At 43.3% G+C, this 27,333-nt stretch overlaps 1 protein-coding gene across 1 annotated transcript; it reads left to right on the top strand.

The window, feature by feature from the left end:
• Positions 1 to 10,483: 10,483 nt before the first annotated feature.
• On the top strand, positions 10,484 to 27,249 carry DDX18 (DEAD-box helicase 18). Its single transcript, XM_083490048.1, has 14 exons — positions 10,484 to 10,689; positions 12,450 to 12,638; positions 13,678 to 13,824; positions 14,933 to 15,068; positions 16,004 to 16,104; positions 16,209 to 16,408; positions 16,488 to 16,602; positions 17,112 to 17,251; positions 19,062 to 19,223; positions 22,067 to 22,219; positions 23,687 to 23,800; positions 24,664 to 24,720; positions 25,757 to 25,934; positions 26,577 to 27,249. Exons 1-14 carry the CDS (start codon positions 10,551 to 10,553, stop codon positions 26,720 to 26,722), a joined length of 1,977 nt encoding a protein of 658 aa, XP_083346174.1. The 5' UTR covers positions 10,484 to 10,550; the 3' UTR covers positions 26,723 to 27,249.
• The last annotated feature ends 84 nt before the right edge of the window (positions 27,250 to 27,333 follow it).

Here is a 27,333-nt window from a genome sequence, read left to right as displayed (position 1 = left end):
TAACTGGCACACTTCCAATAAGCTAGGAAAATCAGGTCATGGGAGCAAAGTCAGATAAAGTTCCAACCCTGAAGACACTGGAACTTTCCTCCTGGTGGTCTGAAGAGACCAAATTTTGGTATGTTTACTCTCTCCCTGACAAACCAGGGTTGCTCCCATAACCAGCATTTGAAACAAATCCTGATTATGAATTATTAACCTGTTTAGTGTTAACATAGAATTAGAATTTACATGCAACACGAAATCATAAATTCAGGTAAACAGGGGAGGGGAAGGCATTTGTGCTGGAGAGGTCAGGAATATAAAAAGTAGCTACACATTTCAGGGGTGGACAATCAGCAAGTGACGGTTTGCAGTGAGCCAGTATGACAACTGCATTGGAAAAACATTTAGAACAGAAATTTAAGTAAGCTGTCCACAAAAGTATACCATGCGCCTGTCTTGACGTCAACATATTCATTCCCCAAGTTCATCATTTGCAGTTAACTAAGTAGACCAGTGGACCTAAAGGATCACCTTACCCCATAGTTGCCCACTTGACCACTTTGACGTGCAGAATGGCACTTTTACAAGTGCCACATAATGTTCATTCTGCACTTGCAAGAAATCAATCTTAAAATGTAGCAGCATCTGCTCTCTGGAATTCCCTATACATTGCCATTAGGCAGGCGTTCAATGCATTGTGTTGCAACAGCTGTTAGAAACTTTTCTGTTTAGGCAAGTCTGCCTAGACATGTAATTTTATTGTGTGTGTTTGTTTAAAAATGCTGGTTTTATTTTATAATTAATTATATAATAACAGAAATTAAAAGTGCATAACCAACACAATTAGGGGGTGTACATCAAAGAAAAACTGTTGCCCACTGAGCAAGATCAAGAGGAGAACCATTTTTATAAATCATAAGGTTCAGATTTCACATATTGATACAGGCAAAGAACTCACTACTACTTAAGTGAGGAGAAATTCTCCCCAAATGGCATGGAAATGTTCCAGGTTTTCAGATCATTTTGAGACTTTTAAGTTATGTATTATTCTCTCCCCTCCTCACCTGGTTTCCCCCCCCCCTATGTGTGTTTGTTTCAAAAGTTTGATTTTATTGATAATTTCTTACATATATTTTATATTGCTTTATAAACTGCTTAGAAGTTTTTGTTGATTAAGCAGCATATAAATAGCGTTAAATACTTGTTGATTTTATCCTGGTTTTAACACACTTGAGTCTTGGGGTACTGGCAAGCTGACAAATTAACAAAACAGGCTGAAAAAATACCAAGGGGATAAAATTCACCATCTAACAGAAATCACTGACATGTGTCAACTTAGATAAGATCTTCCAAAATATCATCATCCTTGGCCGTTGGCAAGTTTCCGCAGAAATTCTCAATGTGTTGACAGCCACAGGGGAAGCTTCTCTACAGGGAATGTGCGCTGATGGGCCTATTGAGAGGACATTCTGAGGCAATCTCTGAAACTTTCTAGCTGCTTGTCTTGCAGCTTTGCTGGAGGGCCACTTTGAAAAAGAAACTGGAGTCTGCGCTGAAGCTTCAGGCCCCGCCCAAAAGCAACCTGCTTCCGAAGTGAATGGCTGCAGATACTGTTCATCACCTTGCACTTGCTTCTAGAGATGGCAGCTAGAAGGGGCTGGATGGTACCACTTAGGGGCTTAGTTTGGTCCAGGGGATGCCTGGCACTAGCACTCAGTCAAAAGATGCTGCATTAAGACAGGGGCAGCCAATATGGTGCCCTTGTGGACCACAGGGTGGGGCAGAAGGCCTCACCTGACCTCCAGTCACCTGCATCCCTGCTGCATAGCAGGATGGGGAGCAGCAAAATGGCGGCAAGGCTGGTGTGCTGCACAAGCAGAAGTGCCAGATTGGCCTCTACACTGCACCAACCTTGTACCTTCCAGTTCTCCATCCTAATATGCTGCAGTGATGCAAGCATCCAGAGGTCAGGTGAGTACTGCTACCCTACCCCACTGCTACTCCCTCCACATATTGCTGGACTATAACTGTGATCATCAGCAATCGCTGGTCATGCTTGTGGGAGCTGGAATCTAACAGCATCTTGAAGGCATCTCATTGGCTATCTCTGCAGTAAGGCAGAAGCGAAAAAATGATCTCTTTATAAGCTTGACCCTACTGTGCTAAATTCTTGCAGCAAACTATTCACACGAACTTGTTCAACAGCAATGAAAGCAACACAACAATATAGTCACAAAAGTTTGGTGGCTCTTCTGGGATAGGGTTCACCTTTTTCGGGACGAAAACTGAAATTGGCCCAAAATCTTAAGCCAGCTGCACTCCCTCAATCTGAATTTAGCATGTGTCTATCTCGGTTTAGAAAAATATGAAGACATAGTGTAGTTGTTGAGGGTTTTCTGCATGTGTTTTAATAAGTGGTCTGGAGGGTTAGACATTACAGAAGGGTCAATTTCTTCAAGCCGACAAGGTTTACTGAATGGGCTTCCCAAGCCCTCCAAATAGAAGAGAGTCACTGCTGTAAGGCAGGCAAGGTTAAATTCGTTGACATCCTCCTGTGTTCCTTTGGGAAAGGATGCTTCAGCAAACTGTCAAGATTTAGAATCACAAATTGTGACAAGTGGTGCTTGAAATGTCTCTCTAAGCCAGATAGAATGAAGCCTGCATGAAGGATTTGCACCTCCAATTAGCGGCTTCTTACCTTCAGTGACAACTTGAAATGCATTCCCAAGGTTACTCTTACAAAGTTGTCACCTAACAAGCCTTACTCATTCCAGTCGTCCCAAACTTTTCTGAAGTCTCCCCTCCTGCCAAGAGAAAACATTTATGTTTTTCTTAAGCAATCTATAAACTCCAAGGACTTAGTACAAGTTTAAAACAGTTTTTAAAGCATTAATATATTTTAATCATTCATATATACTTTACCAAACAGAAATCAGAAAGCATGGGAAGAAAAATAAGCATGTATTTGGGTTTCATTAAAAAGAATCTGTTTTTTCTTCATTCCTGTACATTAAAACCATCGTCTTTCTGCATTGAGAAGTGGTAATATATAAAAGGTAGCAATAAATTATTCCGATTTCTAAGAACACATCACTGCTCTTGGCTAGTGACAATGAAAGTATTACAGAATAACTGTTCTGTTTGCACCACCTACTGTCCAAAAAAGTATGTGGAACATATTGGCTTGATAGGACTGATGGGAACTAAAAGAAGTGACATTAGAACAAAAGGTCACTCAGTGCCAACTGCTGAAAGAGCAGCTGGAAAATTCAGTTACTTGACCAAGTGAAAAATAGCTGCTCAACTCTCATCCCAGGAATGCAGCCAGAACTCCTAAATTGATAATCCGATTCAAAGCTGAAAAGCTCATGTTACAGGAGGTCTGTCTAGCACCAGGGACCAACAGTGAAACAGATCGGCCCTCTATCAAAAATATTGCAGTGAGACACCTCTACCACAGTGCCATGATTAGTGAATGTTTTGCAGCTACAGGCAGTTTTCCACACAACCTTCTGCAGATACGCAAGGCCAAAGCAAGACATGTACCTGAAATGCATGATCACCACTGCCAGCCCACATCTCTCAATGATATTGAGTTGAATCAAACCCATGACATCACTTGATAGCAGCCAAACAACTGGGTCAGTATTTAGGTAACTCTAGTGTCTGCCAGTGGCAGACTTGAGGCTTTAAAATTTCAGTAACACCCTGTGCTATACCAAAATTCAGTGCCCCCGCCTCTCTTGCCTTCTGTTGTTCATCATTGTTTCAGCACGCCCTGCAGTGCCCCAGTGTGGGCAAACCAGTCACGCTCCCCTAAATCCACCTCCGAGTCTGCAATATCCTTGCATGCACCATTTGCCCATATTTGCTAGAATAAAGATGCATTTCTCATATCCACAGCATGCATGCCTATATTTTGTGGTCCACTTTTCTAAGTGACTCACCTCTCTCGCTATCCTCATTCTGCCCGGAATCCCTCTGTGCTGTTCTCTTCCAACTTCCAATCTGCTATTTCCATGTATCCATTAGCTTTAGAGGGCAGCCCTCTGTTTGAAAGACTGGTTTAAAGAGAATAATGTTGTTGTTTTTTAATAAGGAAAAAAGGGGGGACCCTAAGAAAGGGAGAGCAGGAGCCCTGAAGTTGCCTATCAATGCTTAGTCCCTAGACCAGTGTTTCCCAACCGGTGTTCCGCGGCACACTAGTGTGCCGCGAGATGTTGCCTGGTGTGCCGTGGGAGTCTAACGGTTCTCAGCACCCTTAACAAAATACAGTTCCCAGGATTCCTTAGGGGGGGGGGGAAGTCGCCACTCTTTAAAGTGGTAGGAGATACCGCTTGAAATGCGAAGGGCTGTTGTAAGAGAGGGAGAGCCGCAGCTGGCGCGGAAGGTGTTAAGGGGAGTCGGAGGCTCCTCCTCCTCACGGGAGTTCGAGTGTCGCTCTTTCTCCGGCTGTACCATTCGTCCTGGAAGCGGGGGGGAGGAGGAGGGGAGGAACCATTAAGCCTTCGCTGACGGAGAGCCATCGCGAGCTTCCAGCGAGTGGCAGCAGCAGCAGCAGCAAGCACCCGCCTTGTCTCTAGAGGAGGAGGAGCTGCAGTTGCCGCCGCCTTTTGCACGTAAGAACGGGTGCATAAGCGTGCGGGAAGGAGGCGCGTGCAAAAGGTGGAGGGATGGGGCGCCTGGGTGAAGCGAAGGCCTGGTCGTGGAGGCGGCGGGGCGAAATCCTCCCTCATAGCCGCCGGAAGGCCGCCCCTCCGACTCGTGTCTTGAGCAGCCTCCCTCCCTCCCTTGAGATTGAAAGCCGGGCAAATCCCAGCAATGGGAAGCGCGGCGGGGGAGGCCTGGCTGGGCGCGCATTCGCACGACTGAGGTGACCCGGGTTACGACATGCGCGTCAAGGTGGTCCAGGGGAGTGCGTGCCTCCGTCTCTCCGGGGCAGGCCTCCAGATGACCGACAACGTCAGCCCCGCCCCACGCCCCTTCTCCAGCCCTGCTCTAAGCATACAGTCAGACAGCAACCAGGTCTGCTCCTCTGCCCTTGCTTTCCATCTTTGGGTAGGCCAGGCATCCAGATACCCAAGGCTGAAACCTCCAATCTGTCCCCTGCTTTCACAACTGTGCCCGCTGACTCCAATTTCCTGAAAAGGCCAATGCACTAGGATAACACAGGACTACGCTGCTGGACTGTAACTCCTTCCTACTCAGCTAAACAGGTATTAGCAAAGCAGAGCTATTTTGCACTGCTGGCAATAAGCGGTGCACCCACAGCTGCATAGCCCAGTGTTTCCCATCCTTTTTAAAAGTTGCATGTGGGATTGTGGCATTGTGCAAAATGCATGAATAAATCTTTCATGGAAATGGGCAGTGACACAAATCCGTAGTCTTTATATATACTTTATATATAGTCTTTATATATACTATATATATATATATATATATATATATATATATATATATATGCTTTCGTAGATTTTCACGGGTACAGGAATGCAGGTTTTGGTGTCTTCGGGTGTCTTCCCGTGTAAGAGTTGGGGTGTCTAGGCGACGTTTCGACGAGGTCTCACTCGTCATCTTCAGGCTGGTGCTTTCGGCTTCTTGTTACTGGAACAGAGCAGGATCTCAGTGTTTGAGTTCCTATAAATACTGTTGAGGGGGTGTGGTGTATAGCCTCCAACGTTCTGGGCAGAGGGGAAGTTCCCAGGTTAGTGTGTCTTTTCTTCTTTTGTTCCTTAATTACTTGAGGGATATCTTGAGTGATTTCTTGAGTGATATTCTGAGTACCACTTAGGTGGGTCATTAAGTGTGGATTAGTTGCTAAAGCTTTCGTGTCTTGACCTCTTGAGCTTGTGAAGAGTTTTTCTGAGAAGATGGCTGTACTGCACTTAGTTGTGCTTTGGCTTGGCTTCGTGTATAGGGGCGAGCTGTGGTTTTGTGCCCTGTGCCAGCCAGATCTGTGTAGGGATTGCAGAGGGGTGCAGCATCCGGAGGTGCCACTATGGTTTGGCTACTGGATGGAGTCTGTAATTTATCTGTGGAGAGGGTCTGGGTTTGGGTCTGCTGTGGTTGATTGGTGATGGCGTTCTGTGTGCCTCTGGTTCTGGTGTCGGTTTTTGTGGGGAGGGCTAATTTCCAGATGTCTGGCAGGCGGGACGTGTCGTCACGCTTGTTCATGTTGTGAGGGTGTTTCTCTATCTCGATGGCTTCCATGATTATTCTCTTGTGGTGATGTTCCATGTTAAAGAGCAATTTGGAATCTGCAAAATTAATTTCGTGTCCTGTTTCTTTCATGTGTTGGAAAAGAGAGGAAGTTTTTTCTTCTTTTTTGACGGCATTCTTGTGTTCTGCGATACGTGCATTTATTCGTCTGTTTGTTTGTCCAATGTACGTGGCTGGGCAGACTTTGCAGGGTATTTCATAGACCCCTTGGTTTTCCAACTGGATTTTATCTTTGGGGTTTCTGAGGATATTGGCTATTTTTTGGTTGGTGCAAAAGGCTGTTTTGATATTGTGTTTATGGAGGATTTTGCTAATTTTATCTGTAGTGCCCTTGATATAAGGAAGGAGGGCCATGCCATTGTTTTCTTCTGTGTCTTGGTTTTTGGGGGGTGTTTCTTTTTGGATTAGCTTCGTAACCCTGTTTTGCTGGTATCCATTGGCGATTAACACATTTGAGAGATTCTGTAACTCAGTTGTCAAGTGGTCTTTGTCAGCCAGGCGTTTGGTTCTGGAGATGAGAGTCTTGGCTACGGAGTTTATTTGTGCAGGGTGGTGGTGTGATTGTGCATGTAAGTAGCGGTTGGTGTGTGTTTTTTTCCGGTAGATGGTGTGTCCTAGGGAGCCATCAGGTTTTTTGTAGATTAGGACGTCAAGGAAGGGAAGTTGGTTGTTGGCTTCTATTTCCATAGTGAATTGTATTTTGGGGTGTAGGCTGTTGAGATGTGTGAGGAAGCTATCTAGTTTTTCTTTCCCGTGTGGCCAAATTACAAAGGTGTCGTCAATTTGGCCACACGGGAAAGAAAAACTAGATAGCTTCCTCACACATCTCAACAGCCTACACCCCAAAATACAATTCACTATGGAAATAGAAGCCAACAACCAACTTCCCTTCCTTGACGTCCTAATCTACAAAAAACCTGATGGCTCCCTAGGACACACCATCTACCGGAAAAAAACACACACCAACCGCTACTTACATGCACAATCACACCACCACCCTGCACAAATAAACTCCGTAGCCAAGACTCTCATCTCCAGAACCAAACGCCTGGCTGACAAAGACCACTTGACAACTGAGTTACAGAATCTCTCAAATGTGTTAATCGCCAATGGATACCAGCAAAACAGGGTTACGAAGCTAATCCAAAAAGAAACACCCCCCAAAAACCAAGACACAGAAGAAAACAATGGCATGGCCCTCCTTCCTTATATCAAGGGCACTACAGATAAAATTAGCAAAATCCTCCATAAACACAATATCAAAACAGCCTTTTGCACCAACCAAAAAATAGCCAATATCCTCAGAAACCCCAAAGATAAAATCCAGTTGGAAAACCAAGGGGTCTATGAAATACCCTGCAAAGTCTGCCCAGCCACGTACATTGGACAAACAAACAGACGAATAAATGCACGTATCGCAGAACACAAGAATGCCGTCAAAAAAGAAGAAAAAACTTCCTCTCTTTTCCAACACATGAAAGAAACAGGACACGAAATTAATTTTGCAGATTCCAAATTGCTCTTTAACATGGAACATCACCACAAGAGAATAATCATGGAAGCCATCGAGATAGAGAAACACCCTCACAACATGAACAAGCGTGACGACACGTCCCGCCTGCCAGACATCTGGAAATTAGCCCTCCCCACAAAAACCGACACCAGAACCAGAGGCACACAGAACGCCATCACCAATCAACCACACCAGACCCAAACCCAGACCCTCTCCACAGATAAATTACAGACACCATCCAGTAGCCAAACCATAGTGGCACCTCCGGATGCTACACCCCCCTGCAATCCCTACACAGATCTGACTGGCACAGGGCACAAAACCACAGCTCGCCCCTATACACGAAGCCAAGCCAGAGCACAACTAAGTGCAGTACAGCCATCTTCTCAGAAAAACTCTTCACAAGCTCAAGAGGTCAAGACACGAAAGCTTTAGCAACTAATCCACTCTTAATGACCCTCCTAAGTGGTACTCAGAATATCACTCAAGAAATCACTCAAGATATCCCTCAAGTAATTAAGGAACAAAAGAAGAAAAGTCACACTATCCTGGGAACTTCCTCTCTGCCCAGAATACACCACACCCCCTCAACAGTATTTATAGGAACTCAAACACTGAGATCCTGCTCTGTTCCAGTAACAAGAAGCCGTAAGCACCAGCCTGAAGATGACGAGTGAGACCTCGTCGAAACGTCGCCTAGACACCCCAACTCTTACACGGGAAGACACCCGAAGACACCAAAACCTGCATTCCTGTACCCGTGAAAATCTACGAAAGCATATATATATATATATATATATATATATATATAGACAGACATACTTTATATATAGTCAATATAGGCACAGAGTTAATTTTTTAAACATTTTCTAATGGTGGTGTGCCTCGAGATTTTTTTCATGAAACAAGTGTGCCTTTGCCCAAAAAAGGTTGGGAAACACTGCCCTAGACAACTGTGGAGCGATATACTCTACTTTTACTTACACTACAGTAGTTATATCTAAATTTGATTCTGTACATTATTCATAAACTGCAAATGTACATATGCACTTTTTATAGGAATTTTGGTCCTCTTTTTTATTGTGCTGCATTTCCTCTGTTTTGGAGATTCGTATATCACTATCTAATGAGTTTTGCTTTCAAATCTGGAAATACTTCTTAAAGAGACAGAGTCCATACCACATTCTGTGATCTGTCACTGCCTGGCGCTTTTGAAGCCTCATTCTTTAACTAAATAGACAGCAATTTCTGCATGATTGGCCTGGACAAGAATCTCTTCCTGGCTACTGGCAAATTATGCCATTTCACTCATGCCATGCAGTTACAGCCTTATACCAAGTTGAAGAGGAATGCAGTCTAGTTTCTCTTTACAGTGGTACCTCGGGTTACATATGCTTCAGGTTACATACGCTTCAGGTTACAGACTCTGCTAACCCAGAAATAGTGCTTCAGGTAAGAACTTTGCTTCAGGATGAGAACAGAAATTGTGCTCCGGCGGTGTGGCAGCAGTGGGAGGCCTCATTAGCTAAAGTGGTGCTTCAGGTTAAGAACAGTTTCAGGTTAAGTATGGACCTCTGGAACGAATTAAGTATTTAACCCGAGGTACCACTGTATTTCTGTTTTCCACCTACCAAAACAAAAATCACCTTGCAAGTTTTGCCTAAGGATGGAGACTAATCTGGATAGCAGCTGCAATTTACACTATACCGTCTACCACGGTATGTTTCTTTGACCCCGAGGTCGGGGGTTCTTTAGCTGTGATTCCTGAACTGCAGAGGTTTGGACTAGATGACTCTAGGGGTCCCTTCCCCTCTACATTTATATAAGCCTATAAAAAGCTTCCTCACTATTCTCTGATACTTTCGTTGGTCCTAAAAACCATAAATTTCCCTTTGCTTTTTGGAAGAAAAAAATTTGTTTATATATTAAACATAAATGATTCATTAGCCTGCATTAACTTTGCCCATGAATATTAAGAGCGCCTCCTGCCAGTATATGTCTTAACTTTGAACAATATTGTCCTTGAACCAGTTTACATACCTCTCTGGTGCTTTATGTGCATGCTGGGGCCTGATTTGCTACATAGCTGGGGTTTGAAGATAACTGACACCTTGCAGAGGGGTAGCTGGGTTCATCTGCCGTAGCAAAAACAAGTCAGTCTTGCAAATATTTATTATTTGGCATAATTTTTTGGTGGGTTAAAACCCACTTCATTAGATGCATTGAATGTGATCTACGCTCACGGGGGCATAAAGAATAGAAAGGTTAAGGTTAAAGGGCAACGAAATGCAAAAAGCGCCGTTCGAATGGCGCTCAGCTTGTATGCAAAATGACCATTGGCAGCATCAGTCGGGGATGGCACAGGGCATCTTAGCATCGCTAAGCAAACCAGGATGCCGTCTTGGCTCTGCAAAAGCAGTCCAGTGCGTGTGTCTGTCTGCTCAGAAGTCAGTCCCGTTGAATCCGACGAGGTTTGCTCCCAGGTAAGTGTGTCTGTAGCACCAGTGACTTGAGCGGACAGCTGCAGAATGTGGCTTTCCTCTCTGACGACCTGCCCACTCCGTTTGGCTCAACTGCCATTGAAAGACGGAGCTCTGAGGCAGAGAAGCAGGGAGAATCCTGCTCGCTTTCACTTCCCAGCTGCCTGCGCATCTTCCTCCGAGCCTCTAGAGGCCGCTGTAACCTGCCCCTTTTGGGCGGAAGGAGGCGAGCGAATGGGCACCGGAAGCTCTCGTGCACAGGCCTCCGCCGCTTCCGGCTGCTCCTTCCTTTTTCCTGCCTCCCTTTCCCTCTGCGCACGTGGGGTCGGCGGTGGCGTTCGGTCTCCGCAGCCATGGCGGCCAATACCGGGAACCTGCCGATGCGGCTGCTGCGTAAGAAGCTCCACAAGCGCAACCTCAAGATTCGCCAGCGCAACTTGGCCCGGCAAGCGGCGGGGGCGGCGGATGGCGCGATGGGCCCCGGGCCCTCCGGTAAGACGGCAGCCGGTGGGGAGACAGGGACACGGGCGCCACGAAGGGAAGCTAGAGGGAAGGAGGGGAGACCAGGGACGGGCTTTCTCTGTTTCATTTGTGCGTTGGTTTATTGGATTTCTACGCTGCCCTTCATCCGGGGGTCACAGGGCGGGTGGCTGGATAAAGACGCAAAAAAATACATAACAGTGTAACTAGCAAAAACAGCAACCCCCCCCAACAGTTTAAAAGGGTAATACAGTGGTACCTCGGGTTAAGTACTTAATTCGTTCCGGAGGTCCGTTCTTAACCTGAAACTGTTCTTAACCTGAAGCACCACTTTAGCTAATGGGGCCTCTTGCTGCTGCCGCGCCGCCGGAGTGTAACCCGAGGTACCACTGTAGATTATTGAGTTAGCCAAATGCCTGGGAGAAGAGGAATGCATTTGCCTGGCGCCAAAAGGTGATACGTGGCTCCCTCCCACACACATTTATTGCACCCCGATCAGGGGACAACAGTGTGTTTCTTTGTATTTAAGAACGTGAGAATAGCCCGCTGGATCAAGCCAATGGCCCAGGTAAGTTCAGCATCCTGTTCTCAAGGTAGCCAAGGGGCTGTAAGCAAGATTCGAACACTCCTGTGTTTGGGGGCAACTGGTATTCAGAAGTTTGACTGCCTCTGACCGTTGAGGCAGAGCATAGCCATCATGGCCAACAGAGGGAGAAGCAGATTTCTCCAGGAATTTGCCTAATCTTTTAAAGTCATATGGGTTGGTGGCCACCTGTGGGAGTGACTTCCATAGTTTTAACTATGCACCGCATAAGGAAGTGCTTTCTTTTGTCTACCCTAAATCTTCCAACATTCAGTTTCAGGTCATAAGAACATAGGAAGACTGCCTTAAATCGAGCCAGACCATTGGTCTAGCTTGCTCAGCATTGTCTACACTGATTGACAGGCTTTCAGGCTAGAATCTCTACCAACCCTACCCGGAGATGGTACTGGGGATTGAACGCAGGGCCTTCTGCTTTCAAGGCAGCTAGTTACTCTACCACTGAGCTGTAACCCTTCCCCAAGTTCTAAGAGTTCTAGAGTTGTGAGAGAGGGAGAGAAACACTATGCACTTCCTCCATGCCATGTGTCATGTCACTCACCTTTTCTCTAAACCAGGCATATCCAACTCCCAAGAGACTGATCTTCTCCCAGTATAAAAAAACTGGCAGTGATCTACCCATTGGCATTGGACGGAGGAGGAGTGTGCGTGGGGTGGGTGGATTGTTGAGCTTTTTTTAGGAGGGACGTGCCCAAAGTTGTTGAGCTTTTTGGGGGGAGGATTGCACAGAGATTTGTAGCTTTCCCCTCCGTAACTTTTTGTACATGATAAGGATCCCGTGATCTACTAGGATCAGCCAGGGATCTACCAGTAGATCGTGATTTGCTGGTTGGACACCCCTGCTCTAAACTAAAAAGGCACAAGTGCTGCAACCCTTGCAGAGGAGTCATTCCATCCCCTTGGTCGTATTTGGTTGGCATTCTCTGAATCTTTTCCAGCTCTACAATATCCTATCTAAAACATGTGCACACTTACTTTTTGTGAGCAAGAAGAGGTTGTCCATTGGGTCCAATAGAGAGAGTGTATGCACCAGTAGTAATTAACTGGAGGAGCTATGAATGTGATCTGGCCCTTAAAATTCATGTGTGAAGTTGTTGTTGTTGTTGTTGTTGTTGTTGTTTCTTAAATGCTATCAGACATTGCTTTGATTTATTATTGTTTGTCTCATTAGGAGCAACAGTTGAGGGCATCGCAGAAGACTTTTCCAGCATCTCAGAAGCAGCAGCTGAAGAACAAAAAACAGAGGGTGTGGAACAGACTAAAGTAACACCAAACAATGGTGAGGCTGGAAACACACAGCCTGAGTTGAAAAAGAAGAAGAAAAAGAAGAAAAGAAAAATTGTGGCTGATACAGAAAATGGTATTGTATCTCTTACTTTTATCCAGTTGTAAAAATAATAATAATAATAATTTTTATTTATACCCCACCCTCCCCAGCCCAAGGCTGGGCTCAGAGCGGCTTACAAGCAATAATAAAAACAAGTTAAATGATTACAACTTAAAAACAAAATTAAAAAATACAACATTAAAATATTGAAACATTAAAATATTAAAATGTAGCCTCATCGCAGAGGGAGAAGGAAAAGAAAAAAGAAAGAGAGGGAGGGAATCAAATTGGCTCCAAGCCAAAGGCCAGGCGGAACAACTCTGTCTTACAGGCACTGCGGAAAGAAATCAGATCCTGCAGGGCCCTGGTCTCGTGAGGCAGAGCGTTCCACCAGACCGGAGCCAGAGTTGAAAAGGCCTTGGCTCTGGTTGAAGCCAATCTAACTTCCTTAGGGCCTGGGACCATTTTAATGCCTTTTATGGGGTGCTCAGGTGCCCAACAGTTGCCTATTAGGTGCTTGGGAACCACAGTGCAAAGGGGATTGCCAGTCCTATGTTTGTAAGTTGCCTTGTGCTGTTTCAAAGTTTACCTTGTCTGGTTTCAAAGTTTAAAGAAGTAGCACAAGTGCCTTGCAAGAGTGAAGCTTCTTCAAAGAGCAGCACAGGGAGGGAGACGCAGCTTCTGTTGAATGGGAAACCTGAAAAATGGAGTCCATATTGGAAGAGCAGTAGATAAACTGGCTGTTCATCTGATTGAGCAACACAATTCTGCCTTCTCTGTTTTCTTCTTTGTTCTCTTCTGCTTTCTAGGTGACTACTCCACGTAGTGCAGAACCAGCTTTTCCCTCCTTTTGCAGCTTAGATACAGAAACTTTGGTGGTGGTTTATATGTGGCATAAGTACATTTTTCTCCCATAGTTTAAATGCTAAAACCAGAGATCAACAATGTGGAATTCTTCCTATGGCCCTTTCAATGAATATACCAACTACACTGACTGCCATATAGATTCTTGCTGCATATGTACATGTCCGGTGTTGGCATTGATTAATTTCCATGCATTGTGTATACACAGAAACTAAGAAAGCAAAAATGGAGGAAGAATGCACTGAGGAAGAAGACACCTTAAATGGGGAGCCCAAAGAAGAAAGTAGTGAAAATCTGGATGAGAAAGAAGAGTCTGAAGATGCCGATGGACCTGCTTTGCCTCTTGGACTAACAGGCAAGCTCCTCACACCCCCCTCCCACTTCTTTGTTCTGTTTCTTGTTTAGTGAGATTTTGTATATCAAAATGTTCAGATGGTACTGGGTTTTCTCTTTTTTAAAGCGAACATTAAGTCAATTGGTAGTTTCACTTATTGTCTGTGGACTGACCCTTGAGAGTACATTTCATTGAACTTGGTGAGATTTATTGGGCTGGGCTCCAGGGCTCTGGATTTTGATTTCTGTTGATCTTGGAGATCAAGTTATCCTTGCTTTGGCATCCGGCTGCAGCACGAACCTCTGGTCAGCAGTGGCAAGGCTTGATGGAGCAGTGCAGCCCACGCTATGTCTGCAGCTCCAGCATTCACATTGGTTAGAGTGGAAGGTGGGGTGGACAGGAGGGATGTCCCTTTATGGTGCCAGTTCCCAGCCTGTGTATGATCGTATGTAGCATTGTAGCATTAAATTGTCCAGACATGTGGAACTTTCCCATATTAATCTGCACAACTCAAGCCAAGAGATATTGGCAAGCAAATGCTACACATGCCGTAGGCCATGAGTAGGAAAACTCAGGCCCAGGGGCCAGATCCGGCCCAATCACCTACTAAATCCGGCCCGCAGACGGTCCGGGAATCAGCGTGTTTTTACATGAGTAGAATGTGTGCTTTTACTTCAAATGCATCTCTGGGTTATTTGTGGGGCATAGGAATTCGTTCATTCCCCCCCCCCCCAATATAGTCTGGTCCCCCACAAGGTCTGAGGGACAGTGGACTGCCCCCCTACTAAAAAAGTTTGCTGACCCCTGCAGTAGGCTGTGTGTGGGACTTGCAGATGTGTAACTCCTTCAGGCATTGCTGCAATGTGGCTTTCATATGTGGAAAAATTAAACCATCTCAGCAATACACTAAGCTTATTTGGTGGTCAGATGATTCCAGAGAAAGTTGTGTGTACTGAGGCTGGGAATGCTTAGGAGCTGGATAAGTTAGCTGTCGTCAGAATTTTCCGTGGTGTGCAGAAACGAAATTTGATACTGAAAGACCAGCTTTATTCTACTTTAATAAGGGTTTGTTGCTATTTATTTTGGCATGTTGTCAATGGAAACTGACCAAGATCATTTCTGCCTTCAGGTGCTTTTGAGGATACGTCATTTGCTTCCCTTAATGGCCTTGTCAGTGAGAACACGTTGAAAGGAATAGCTGACATGGGCTTTACACACATGACAGAAATTCAGCATAAAAGTATTAAACCACTTGTGGAAGGCAGGTAAGAAATGGCTTGTGGAAGGCAGGTGTGTTTTGTATGGACTTTTTTTTTTTTTGTAATCGTATCAATGGCAACTAGGCACGATAGCTGTGTTCTGCCTCCACAACTGGACGCAGCAATGCTTCTGAGCACCAGTTGCTGGAGATCACAGGAGGGGAGAGTGATCATGTGCTCAGATTCTGCCCTGAGGCATCTGGTTGGCCACTGAGAACAGAATGCTGGACTAGATGGCCCATTGGCCTGATCCGACAGGGCTCTTTGTATGTTCCTATGAATGCAAAGTAACTAAGGAGATAGCTCTCGGATAGCCACAGAATGATTTCTCCTCTCCTCCCCACCCCACGTGCTGTTACTGGGGTTGCTATCTTGTGCACACTAGCCGGATAAGAGCCCAGTGAATACAGGGGTAATATTTAGCATGACTCCCAAACACACCATATGGAACAGGGAAACGCACATCTGTAAGGGAAAGGAGAGGAAGAGCAGGGCCTGTTTGCACAAGCAACAGTCTCATATGCAAATGGGGCATCACAATTGGATATCACCCCATGGGACTTAATTTGAATAACTGCTTATAGGACCAGGCTGCATTTCTTTCTATCTATCTCATTGCTGGATTGTAAGCATTGTATTAAAGCATGCCACATTAAAATCAGTTAAGGTTGTGGTGGAAAATTAAAATAGTGACAGTTTCAAGTAGTCCCACTTATGTATTTTGGCAAATGATTTTCAGTGTTATGTGTAATCATGTAGTTTAGGCTGCAATCCTATAACTAGAAATAAGCTCAGTGGGACTTACTTTTGCCTAGGCATGCATAAACACAAACTCCGGGTTTATTTTTAATGTTTAGCTTTAAAGCTATTCTTATTTGATTTTAAATTGTTTCAGCTTTCCTACTCCTAAATTCAGTTCTTCGTACTTACTCTATCTGCAGAGATATTCTAGCAGCTGCAAAAACCGGCAGTGGCAAAACTCTGGCATTTCTTATTCCAGCCATAGAACTCATCTACAAGTTAAAGTTCATGCCCAGGAATGGTAAGATTTTCTGCATTCTCACTTGAAAGTCTGAAGATAAATTTGGGAATAATTGTTTGCCATTATGGTCTCCTTTCTGCATCTTTCCCTCTGCCCCCTTCCAGGAACGGGCGTCCTCATCCTTTCGCCTACTCGGGAACTTGCCATGCAGACCTATGGTGTCCTCAAAGAATTGATGACTCATCACGTCCACACTTATGGCCTGATAATGGGAGGCAGTAATAGATCTGCCGAGGCACAGAAACTTGCAAATGGCATTAACATCATTGTGGCAACTCCAGGCAGGCTTCTTGACCATATGCAGGTAGGAAAAGAAGTGTGTAGCTCAGGGCTTATTTTGTGTGCCTTGTGATAGCTGGTGACACTGTTTAAATGCCTTGCAGAATACTCCAGGGTTTATGTTCAAGAACCTGCAGTGCCTGGTGATCGATGAGGCAGATAGAATCTTAGAAGTGGGATTTGAGGAAGAAATGAAACAGATCATTAAGCTCCTACCAAGTAAGCCAAACATTCAAATTGTCCTCATTCTTTCTTTCTTGAGATGGCAGGGAGAGCGGCGGTCTCAAAACACTTTATTTTTATTTTTTGCAGTTCTTGCTCACTTCTTTTGCGTTTTCATTTTAAGCACCATACAGAATTTTAAATGGATGTGCCTTCCTTACAGCGGGCTGGATAGTAACATTTGCAGAGTAATCCCATGCATATTTACTTAGAAATTACTTCCACTGTGTTCAGTGGATCTTACTCCCAAGTAGGCATATCTGCATCAACACTTGCTAATAAATAAATAAATAAATAATGTTTTTGGTGTGCTTCTACTTCAAAACTGGACTGCTATGAAACTATTTGGCTCTTAGTTGAAAAAAACCCGTGACTGGCTAATTTTAGAAATATCCAGATTATACAAAGAGCAAGTGTGTTTCTCATAGCATTAGTGTGTTTTATTTCATTCAAGGTCTGTTGCTGTAATCCATTCAGTTGAAGTTGCTTCCTTTTCTCCCTCTCAGAGCGTAGGCAGACCATGCTGTTCTCTGCTACACAAACCCGTAAAGTTGAAGACCTGGCCAAGATTTCTCTAAAAAAGGAGCCATTGTATGTTGGGGTTGATGACAATAAAGAGACCGCAACTGTAGATGGGCTTGAACAGGTAACTATCAAGTGATGGTGGTGGTGGTGGAATAGAAAGATACATTAGCTTCTTAGCAGAGTTTGTTTCATTTTTACTGGCCTGGACACTCATTTTTCTGCTTTTATCAGATTTCACTTTCTCCAGGTGCCCTTTGTTTTTCATATTGTCCTGGTTCTCATGTAACTCTTAAGTTATGGTTTAATTCAATTGGCCCAATGCGGCTCAGTGCCTTAACCGGGGTTTATTCGCCATGACTAGGCCACACTTTTAAACCATGGCTTGTTGTTGTTTCATAAGCTTTTATTGTTGACCACATATAGTTCCACAGACATGCATCTAGCACAGGTATAGGCAAACCCGGCCCTCCAGATGTTTTGGGACTACAACTCCCATCATCCCTAGCTAACAGGACCAGTGGTCAGTAGGCGAAAGGATGAGGAATTGTAGTCCCAAAAAGATCTGGAGGGCCAGGTTTGCCTATGCCTGATCTAGCATCTTCATTGTATAGCTTTCACCATATGCTGAAGCTGTAACTTCACTCTGGACTTTGGACAGTTAATGCTTTTTGTTTTGTGGGACCCAGCACTTGCTGAATTTGTATTGTTCTGCTCTGGATATAATGGTTTTGCTTCTGTTTTTTTAATTCTACTGTAGCATATATAATTGTATATTATATTGCTGTAGCCTGCCCTAGGATCTTAATAAATAAGTGCTACGTGCAAACCCAAACATTGAGATCTGAATCCAAGTTCAGGTTCAGCCAGTGTACATAATGTTTCTAATTACAGCTTACAGCTGATCACTTTTTTCAAATATTCATGTATCTTCCATAACAAACCTGATTCCTATGCACCTGCAGTGGCATAATTACAGCTAAGTGCAGCTTTGAAATAGTTTGGACTCCATGCTGCTGCCTGAAGATATTGTCTACTATCTCACTTGGAATGGTCTTATACCAGATTTAGATTGGGCTTAGGTTTATTAAATTTGTATATTGCTTCCTACTAAAGTCTCAAAACAATTTGCAATTAGGATAAAGAAGATAAAAACACAGTCACATTAAAGGCAGATGCTGCCCAAGCGATTGGGAGGGGGGAGCAGGAATCATCTTTGCTTGGCACCAAGTGACCAGCCTTAAAACGTCATTCCTACAAAAACTGCAGGAATATATGAAAATTAGTTGGGGTGAACTTTAATTGTACTCATGCAGATTCTCTTTATAGTCCTTGTTTGTAAGGAAAATAGAATTTAAGGGGCTTAAAAGTAAAACCCACATTTCACTGAAATCTTTATTCAGGTGGCCTGACATTTTCTAAGACAATAATTTTTGAACATGTTCACTGGAAAATTCCACTGAATTTAGTTGTATTGCTGGCAAATGTGCATAGGATGGAACTGTAAGAAAACGTAACTGTTTTCTATGATGGGATGTCTTTCTTCCTGCAGCCCCCAGTCTTCTACAGAGGGTTATCCAACCCTCCGGAGCAGATTTTGCCATCACAGGGGGCGGGGGGGGGGGTTGCAGAAGGAAGGGGAATCCATTCTGCCAGTGGTGCCTTTTCTACTGGCAGATGAATAGCATTGGAATCAGATTTGTTTGTTTTTAAAACCCCTTTTTGATCCCTTTCCTTTAGTCAATGGGAATGAACCACACACCTTCACTTATGGTCAAAATTTTGTTTTTCACAAGTAAGAGATTAGGAAAGGGGTTATCAGAACACAATTCTTTGGGTGCATTTTGGTACAACGTGCTTCCGTTTGGAAGTTGCTAGACATAGCACTATAGAAGGCTATATGTACATAAAACCATTTTCCCAATCATTTTTAGGGTTACGTAGTGTGCCCTTCAGAAAAGAGGTTCCTCCTGCTTTTCACTTTCCTTAAGAAGAATCGGAAGAAAAAGCTGATGGTGTTCTTCTCTTCATGTATGTCTGTGAAGTACCATTATGAACTTCTTAACTACATTGATCTCCCGGTCCTGGCCATTCACGTAAGTATATGTTTTGGAAATGACAATCTACTTTAAAACTGGCAGTGTTTATCCATGACTGTTTTGATCACTCGTGATTTATTTTGGGTTAATATACATAAAGCTGATAATCTGATAAACCAGAATCTAGCAGTAATCCGTCACTTGTGCGTTATTGTGTGCTCCCTTTTCACTGGCTGCATTCAGAGGTAATGCGAAGCTGTGAAGTATTATTTGTTTAACTATCCATGAGATGCATGCTGATATATGCTGCTTGAGTACTCCCACAAACTAATGCCAAGGTTCGTTCTTGGCTTCCCTGCTCATTCATGGTTTCTTTGAGAGAAACAAACTAAAAGGGCTGGTTTAAGCAGCGCTAAGCCAGCTGTTCCATAGTTTGTTTCTCTGCTCAACTAAAGGATGGTGCTGGTGTTCAGTTAAATGAACCATGTTTTAAGCAAACCAATAGCTTAGCGGTCATTATGATGTGATTGATGTTAAAAGCCAGCCTTTCTCAACTTGTGGGTCCCCAGATGTTGTTGAACTACAACTCCTATCACCCCTAGCTAGCAAGGCCAGAGCTCAGGGATAATGGGAGTTGTAGTCCAACAACATCTGGGGACCCACAGGTTGTAAGGCATTTTGACAGTTTTCAACCAGTACATTTACAAAAATGTTGGCCATCTACGTGCCATCTTTAACTGACAGCTGATCTCAGACTTAGGGGACTTTTAGGGCACACTGTGAATAATTTCAATAGTCCCTCTTTTTGGCAAGAAATTTACCCTGCTCTATGCTATCATGAGACCCCTTTTGCATCTGCAGCTGGGCATTTTGAGCCGACTTGCAAGCTTGAATAATGCATGTAGCTTTGAAGTTACTGTAAATTGCAGGTGGCCTTTTATGAAGCCTGAGAGTGCATAACAAGAATGTCAGCATCTCAGCAAGATTTCAGCAATGGAGTCATAAATTAACCTTTAAATGTCATCAGCGGAACCTTTCTCTTAAACCTGCCTTTAAAATGCTTATGTGAAGAACTCGGTTTTGTCAGCAAGGTTGAAGTTGTTTGTTAGAATGTTGTTAGCTGAGAGTTAACCATTTTAAGTGTGTCTGCATTAATGTAGTAAAGTGATTCCCCCCCCCCCCAGTGCCCATACTGTGGAAGAAGCAGAGCACCCTTTGTTTCTTCTTAAATTAACACAAAAATGGCTATTCAGGTAGAATTTACTAAATTAACTGCAATACTGTGCACTTTTTAGAAAGCAAAAAAAAAAAGTTTTTCATTCTCTCCCATAAACGGACTTTTTCTGTTTTGTTTATGTTTATGTTTATGTTTACAACTGATGCAGTTCATATTCTGCCAGTTTACCTAACCTGGAAGGCCCTGAGTATTTCCAGTGAAATGTGTCATTGCAACAAAACTTCAGGGCAGATTTGTGCAACAGTTTAACAACCATTCAATGGCAGAGGTTTTTTATTTGTGGTAGAACCCATTCCTGTGTATGGGTTTTACTATAACCTCTCTGGAATACAACTCCCATTAGCACACCATGCTGGCTGAGACTAATGGGAATTGTAGTCTAAAACATTTGGAGGGCACTAGGTTGGTTAAGGATGTTTTATTGTATGAGCTGCTGCTGGTTTTCTTTACACCCCAAAACAGGTTCACCAAAAAAGGTGTACCATAGATTTATGTGGGGTCAGGGAGAGGAGAATGCAGACTTAACCATGCGTTATTGGACAACGTCTCTAACCATCTACCTGGAGATTTTTATAGTTCAATACTTTTTGAGTTATTTTCCCACTGAAGTAGAAAGTTTGATATACAACATAAATCAGTCTTGAACTGCTACTCTCGATGGCTATGCTCTGCCTCCCATGTTGGAGTGTGTCTCTGAATGCCAGTTTCTGGGAATCGCAAGCGAGGAAAGTACTGTTGCACTCAGGTCTCTCTCACAGTCTTCCTACTGTAAGGTAAAGGTAAAGGGACCCCTGACCATTAGGTCCAGTCGTGACCGACTCTGGGGTTGCGGTGCTCATCTTGCTTTATTGGCCGAGGGAGCCGGCGTACAGCTTCCGGGTCATGGGGCCAGCATGACTAAGCCGCTTCTGACGAACCAGAGCAGCGCACGGAAACACCGTTTACCTTCCCACCAGAGTGGTACCTATTTATCTACTTGCACTTTGATGTGCTTTCGAACTGCTAGGTTGGCAGGAGCAGGGACTGAGCAACGGGAGCTCACCCCGTCGCGGGGATTCGAACCGCCAACCTTCTGTTCGGCAAGTCCTAGGCTCTGTGGTTTAACCCACAGCGCCACCCGTGTCCCTCTTCCTACTGTAGGCTGCTCTTCTTGCATTTTCTCATAAAAAGCAGTAATTGCTGCCTTTTTCCATGCTGGACATTTCTTCTGATTTTATGTGGTGGCTAAAAGTGTAAACTGACAGCCAGCAATTCTCTGATCTAAATCTTGCCTTAGGCATGGATTTGCTGGAGTGTTTTTTTGCAAACTGCAGAGCCTTGTCATACTGGCTGCAATATGGGGATAGTAATGCAGGCCTTTCTTTACAGGTTTCTTGTAAGAATTAAAAAGCACTATTTATTTCGCCGTGCATAATATATCACAGGTTATTTCCCACACAGTGGTGGTTCTGACACTTGTTCACACCTAGTTATGGCTTTGTAATGGATTTGGGGTTTGTTTGGCAGTATAATTTTTGACATAATTCTGATATATTTGTAGCCAGGTTGCTATTCATGCAGTGTGATGCATGTACATTATAGGGATGTGTTGGCTTTCAGGCTCTCTCTGGAGAATCCCATAGTTGCTTATGAACCTCATCACGAACATCTCACTTTCTTCTAGGGCAAGCAGAAGCAAACGAAGCGCACAACGACATTTTTCCAGTTCTGCAATGCAGATTCTGGAATACTCTTGTGCACAGATGTAGCTGCTCGAGGACTGGACATTCCGGAGGTTGACTGGATTGTTCAGTATGACCCACCAGATGATCCAAAGGTAGTACGATTTCCTGAAAGATGTATGTTTTCAGAGGCACTGTGGATTTAACCCACCTAAGAAATTCCCCCGTGTTCCTGAAACTCAATGAGACCGCAAATCTTAATATATTTATTTATGCATATTTATAACATGCACTTATAATATAGCAAGGTGGCATACGGCGTATAAGAATAAAAATAGAGCATCAATAAAATCCCTGCTAAGCTTGACTTCACAATTTAACATTTAAATTTTATCCATTACATTTCCTCCAAGGCGGGCAAGGTGGCATGCATACGTTTCTGTCCCATACAGTGATTATACCCAATTTCGTTTTGCTTCTGCAGGGTTTCTGTATCCTGTACGTTCAGACTGTTTTCTGAGACCCATCAGAATGTTTCCCCCCCCCCCTTTTTGGGGGAAGTTATTTGCAGAAGATTGCTCTTCTAAGGAAACTTTAAAAAAAAAAAAAGATAAAGGAACTGGAAAATCTGGTATATAGTGAGCAGAGAGCACCATTCTGCATATGGCAGAGCTCCTCACTCCTCTGTGTCTACTCAGCTGTTCTTTTCCTTCCCTCCATCGTCAAATCCCTATGCTGAACCAAAGATCTGCTTAAGTAGCAAAAGTCACAATGCTAGTACCAATAATTATTGGCATGTGGGGTGGCTTGCATCAGCACAGAAACAGCAGCATCCCAGGAAGAGAGAGGCCAGACTTTCACGCTGCCTTCCAGTTAAATTGCTTGTTGCTGCATGATCAGTTTGCTGAAACATGCATGTAGCTTTCAGGATTGGAGCAGGATCCATGCTGCAGGTGTTTGCCTTCCGGTATGTGGAGACCAGTAACAGGGGGATGACCAGGGTGGGAGCAGATCTAGCTAGCATGTTCCTGTCCTCACACAGGCAATTCTATAATGGTGGGCATGGAATGGCTGAATAAGGCAAGAGTATTGGAATCATAGCTGGCTCCAGCGATGTTCAAGAGCAAGTTAGAGTGGCATTTAGGTGAGACATTGGGAGCCCAGAAGGAAAGAGCTGGTTAATGTGCTGCTGGCTGCCTGAGCATGCAAATGGTGACAGTAATGAGGAGCAGCAAGAAATAAAGATCATGGGCGGTGGTGGGTCCAGGGTGTTGGGACCTTAGCAGCAGCCAGAAGATGCTAACTTCCAGCTGTGTTGGCTCCAACCAAGAAGAGTCAAGCTGCCAAACTCCTCCCCCCCCCAAAAAAAACCCCACAATGCTTTATTTTTCCCATTGTGTATACTTTTCCAAAGCATCCATGCTTTTCCTCTTTTTTTTACTAATTTATTTTGTCAAAGCTAAGTCCATAACTGAAGTAAATAAGAATTTCATTTGGGGAATAGGAGACTTTTATGTAAGTTTAGTTGCGGATCTGTTTATGTATGAGCGCCCTTTGCTGTGCCTCTGTTTACTGCAAAAAAAAAAATGTTAGTTACTCTCGCATTGTTTCTTTTTAAAAAGGAATACATTCACCGTGTTGGTAGGACTGCCCGGGGTATCAATGGAAGAGGACATGCTCTGCTGATTTTACGTCCGGAAGAACTGGGTTTCTTGCGTTACCTAAAGCAAGCCAGGGTAAGTCAGTGTGGAGCACTGCAGCTAAGCTTTAATGATTAATCAAATAATTTCTACCTGCCTTAATTGCCTAAAGAGTGTTTAACTAAATAACCTTAGTAGAATTGCAGAGCGGCTGCTGTAATGAAACTGCATAATTTAGAAGAAGCTTTCCATCATATGCATGTGGAGTTTAAGGGAGGAGAGAAAATTTAACACAAGCTATGGATGCACTGCTCCCATTGCATATCCAGCAAACAGAATCAGCTTCTAATGCCCATGATGCCAAGGATGGTCATAAGTTGTCAATAAAATTGTTTGTTTTGTATGTTTTGCATAGAATGGTGAGGGCTTTGATGGAGGCAATACCACCATGAAGATGTCAGGGCAGTGCTTCTGCATATATTGGTGGTAGCCCACAGGGGGTTCATATAAGCTTGTTTTCCCACCATAAAATGACTCACGAACACATCTTTTGCAGGAATTATGCAAATACAGAAACTTCCATGACGCATTTGCACAGGAATGCATCAGAGTAATTGTCCCCTGTTGGGTATAGAAATGTGAAATGTCTTTGGTTATGAGGGTGTTTCAGAATGCGATTACAAAACAGCTGCTCATGCTGTGTATGAACTTCCATTCCTCTTTGAAACATTTTTGTGTTGAAATCGCTCTCTGGATTTCTGTCATCACCAAAAAAAACCCTGCTTTATTTACACTAATTTAGCAAGTGCAGAAGAATAGGATTTGGGGTGAGCCTCCATATGTTCTAGACAGCTGCTATTTGTTTTTAGTGACAGTTCTCTGAACTGATGTTTGAGCAGCACCTGCCTTTTCAGTATCTTCTGCATATAATGTAACAGTTTTCTTAATTGTTCTTTTAGGTACCATTAAATGAATTTGAATTTTCTTGGTCCAAAATTTCTGACATCCAATCTCAGGTAAAATAAAAATAAAAGCGTTTCTGCCACTTGCATTCTTAAGCTTGCTTCACCTATTTCTTTGGAAAAATTTGTACCCCACATATCTAGGTAACTAAAAATAAATACAAAAAGCAATCTAATGAATAAATCATAATAGAAGAACACAGTGCACAAATTTGAAGCTATTGTGAGGTGTGAGTGAAACTAAATTTGGATGAATTTTAATCCTGCTACATTTAAAGTAACCGTAGCAACCTACTTATAAAACGAACATAGCACAGTGTGTGTCTTACGTATGTTGAGGCACCTGAGTGGTACCCTTATGGTCTGTCTTATTAGTGTTTATTTGTAGCCTTTCAGAATATTTCTACGTCCTCATGGAAGGATTTCTAATAGAAAAGAGAGTAAAATAATAACAGTTCCCACAGGGCAGTTGACAGTATATGGCCTGAGGGACTCAGGGCAGGCAGAGGAATGGGCCATAGCTGGAACAGACCCTGATGTCGTTTTGCACTTCCTCCCACAAGAATTTCACTACGAAGGATAAAATGACAGCATGTGAGTGTAAACTGAGTTGACTGCAAGACGTTAATATCAGAGAGGTTGACATTGGGGCGTTATTTGAGAAGCCTTTCCTCTATGGCATTATATATTTTTTAAAAACCTGGAAGTGGAAACATGCTGTGTATATTTTTAGCAGTAGGTAAGATGGAGACCAGGATATATTTTTTTCAGAGACCTGGTAAAAAGTCCCACTGTAGAATGTGGAGTTTTCACACTTTGTTCTATGAAGGAAATTTATACCTAATTTTCAAATTCTATAGCCACATATTTTTGTAAAAAAGAAGAAGGAAAAGAACAGTATTTCTTGATAATGAGCTTGCATTGTTAACTTTGAAAACTACAATTTGATAAATGTGTGTACTATTCCAACTGTATTGCTCTATTCTTCCAAATGATAAATGTCAATGTCAGTTACCTGCAAAATGTTCCATTTCCTCATTTATTAGATGGCTGTATAATTGAACGTTCCTTCTGCCTTTGTAATTTTCAGCTGGAAAAATTGATCGAGAAGAACTACTTTCTTCACAAATCTGCCCAAGAAGCTTACAAAGCCTATATAAGAGCTTATGATTCCCATTCTCTGAAACAGATCTACAACGTCAATAACTTGGATCTGCTCAAGGTTGCACTCTCTTTTGGCTTCAAGGTCCCACCATTTGTGGACCTTAGTATCCTTTTGTTGCAAAGTATTTCTTCCCCTTTCTATGATTCAGATGTGTTGGGGTCAACTGTTCACTTGTCAGTAAACCAGTTTGTGGGCTGGTAGTAGATCTGGTTCAATGGCAGTTTCGGAAATTCAGAACTGCAGGTGTAGATTTTAAACATGACATTTTCATGTGTAAAAAGGCGGAGGGCATGAGCTTTCAGCGTGTAGCGATAGCACTACTCTTAAGGAGGGCCTGCCAGGGCAAATGATTATGGTCTGCTTTTGTTGTTTCATTCCATCTTCTTTGCATCCTAAAATGCCCATTGACTTTGTGTTTACATGGACCAGTTATTCTATCCTTTGGAACACGACTGCTTCAGTCACAAGCTTGACATAATAATGGTATCTAATAGAGGGCTAACTTTGCTCTCTGTAGAAAAACTTAATTGGAAAACTCTGAGCGATGGCAGTCACTAGATAAATTTCTACAGGTGTTTTCTTCTCCCTTGCCACACTTGCAACCTAGTTTTGAAAATGTACTGCTAATGCTATGATTCCACCCCCCCCCAAAAAAAAAAGAGGCCTTGGTGCCATCCTTAGAATTTTAATAGCTTAAGCTAATTACATTTTTATGAACTTGCATTCCTTGACACCATTTTCTCAGATGTAAACAGCAGCCACGGGAAGAGATTGCAAAAAAGAGGTGGCGGTGGAGGGTTTGGCTATCAGAAATCAAAGAACGTCCAGAAATCCAAAATCTTCAAGCACATTAACAAGAAACAATCAGATAGCAGGCAGTTTTCCCGCTGAGATGCTTGTTCCATGTTCACAGAAATGGCTTTTGATCCTTCACTTAATTACTCTGTTCTCTGCAAAGCAAGGTGCATTCAGTATAGAATTTGGTATAGACTTTGAAGCACACACTTTTAGGACACAGTCCAGTCCTCTGTGACCATTGTACCTATGCGTGGAAGATTCCTTTTAGCTTTTCCCACTTCTTCCAGCCTATGCTCGCATGAATTGGCTGCAGTTCTCTTACCCGGGAAAATAGAATGCCTCTTCCTGTGTCCCCTAATCCCCTCTGCAGTGCAGGATATTAGTATTCTTGATATACGTCTTGGCTGACCCTTTGTGGGTCCTCCGGGAGCTAACACTGTGGCTACAATGGATTGGAGCTCAAGTCTCTATCCACTGATGCTATGTGGCACTTTTAAAAGGGTGCTCTATTTTCTTCCATGGACTCCCAAATGATTTGGCATCTCTCGGAATTTTTAGGCTATATGTACACAGATTTTGCAAGAGGTGATTAATACAATTCTATTTTATGTACTGTTTAAGTTTGTGTACTCAGACTCTTCCTTGTGTTTTCTTACAAAGTAAACGTAGGTTGTCTGCCTGCTATGCCACATGGCTGTTCAGAA

Source organism: Podarcis liolepis (assembly GCF_965112155.1).
Source record: "Podarcis liolepis genome assembly, chromosome: 1".
NCBI classification, from domain to species: Eukaryota; Metazoa; Chordata; class Lepidosauria; order Squamata; family Lacertidae; genus Podarcis; species Podarcis liolepis.
The sequence above is the reverse complement of the archived record's forward strand: the minus strand, read 5'-3'. Positions and strand labels throughout refer to the sequence as shown.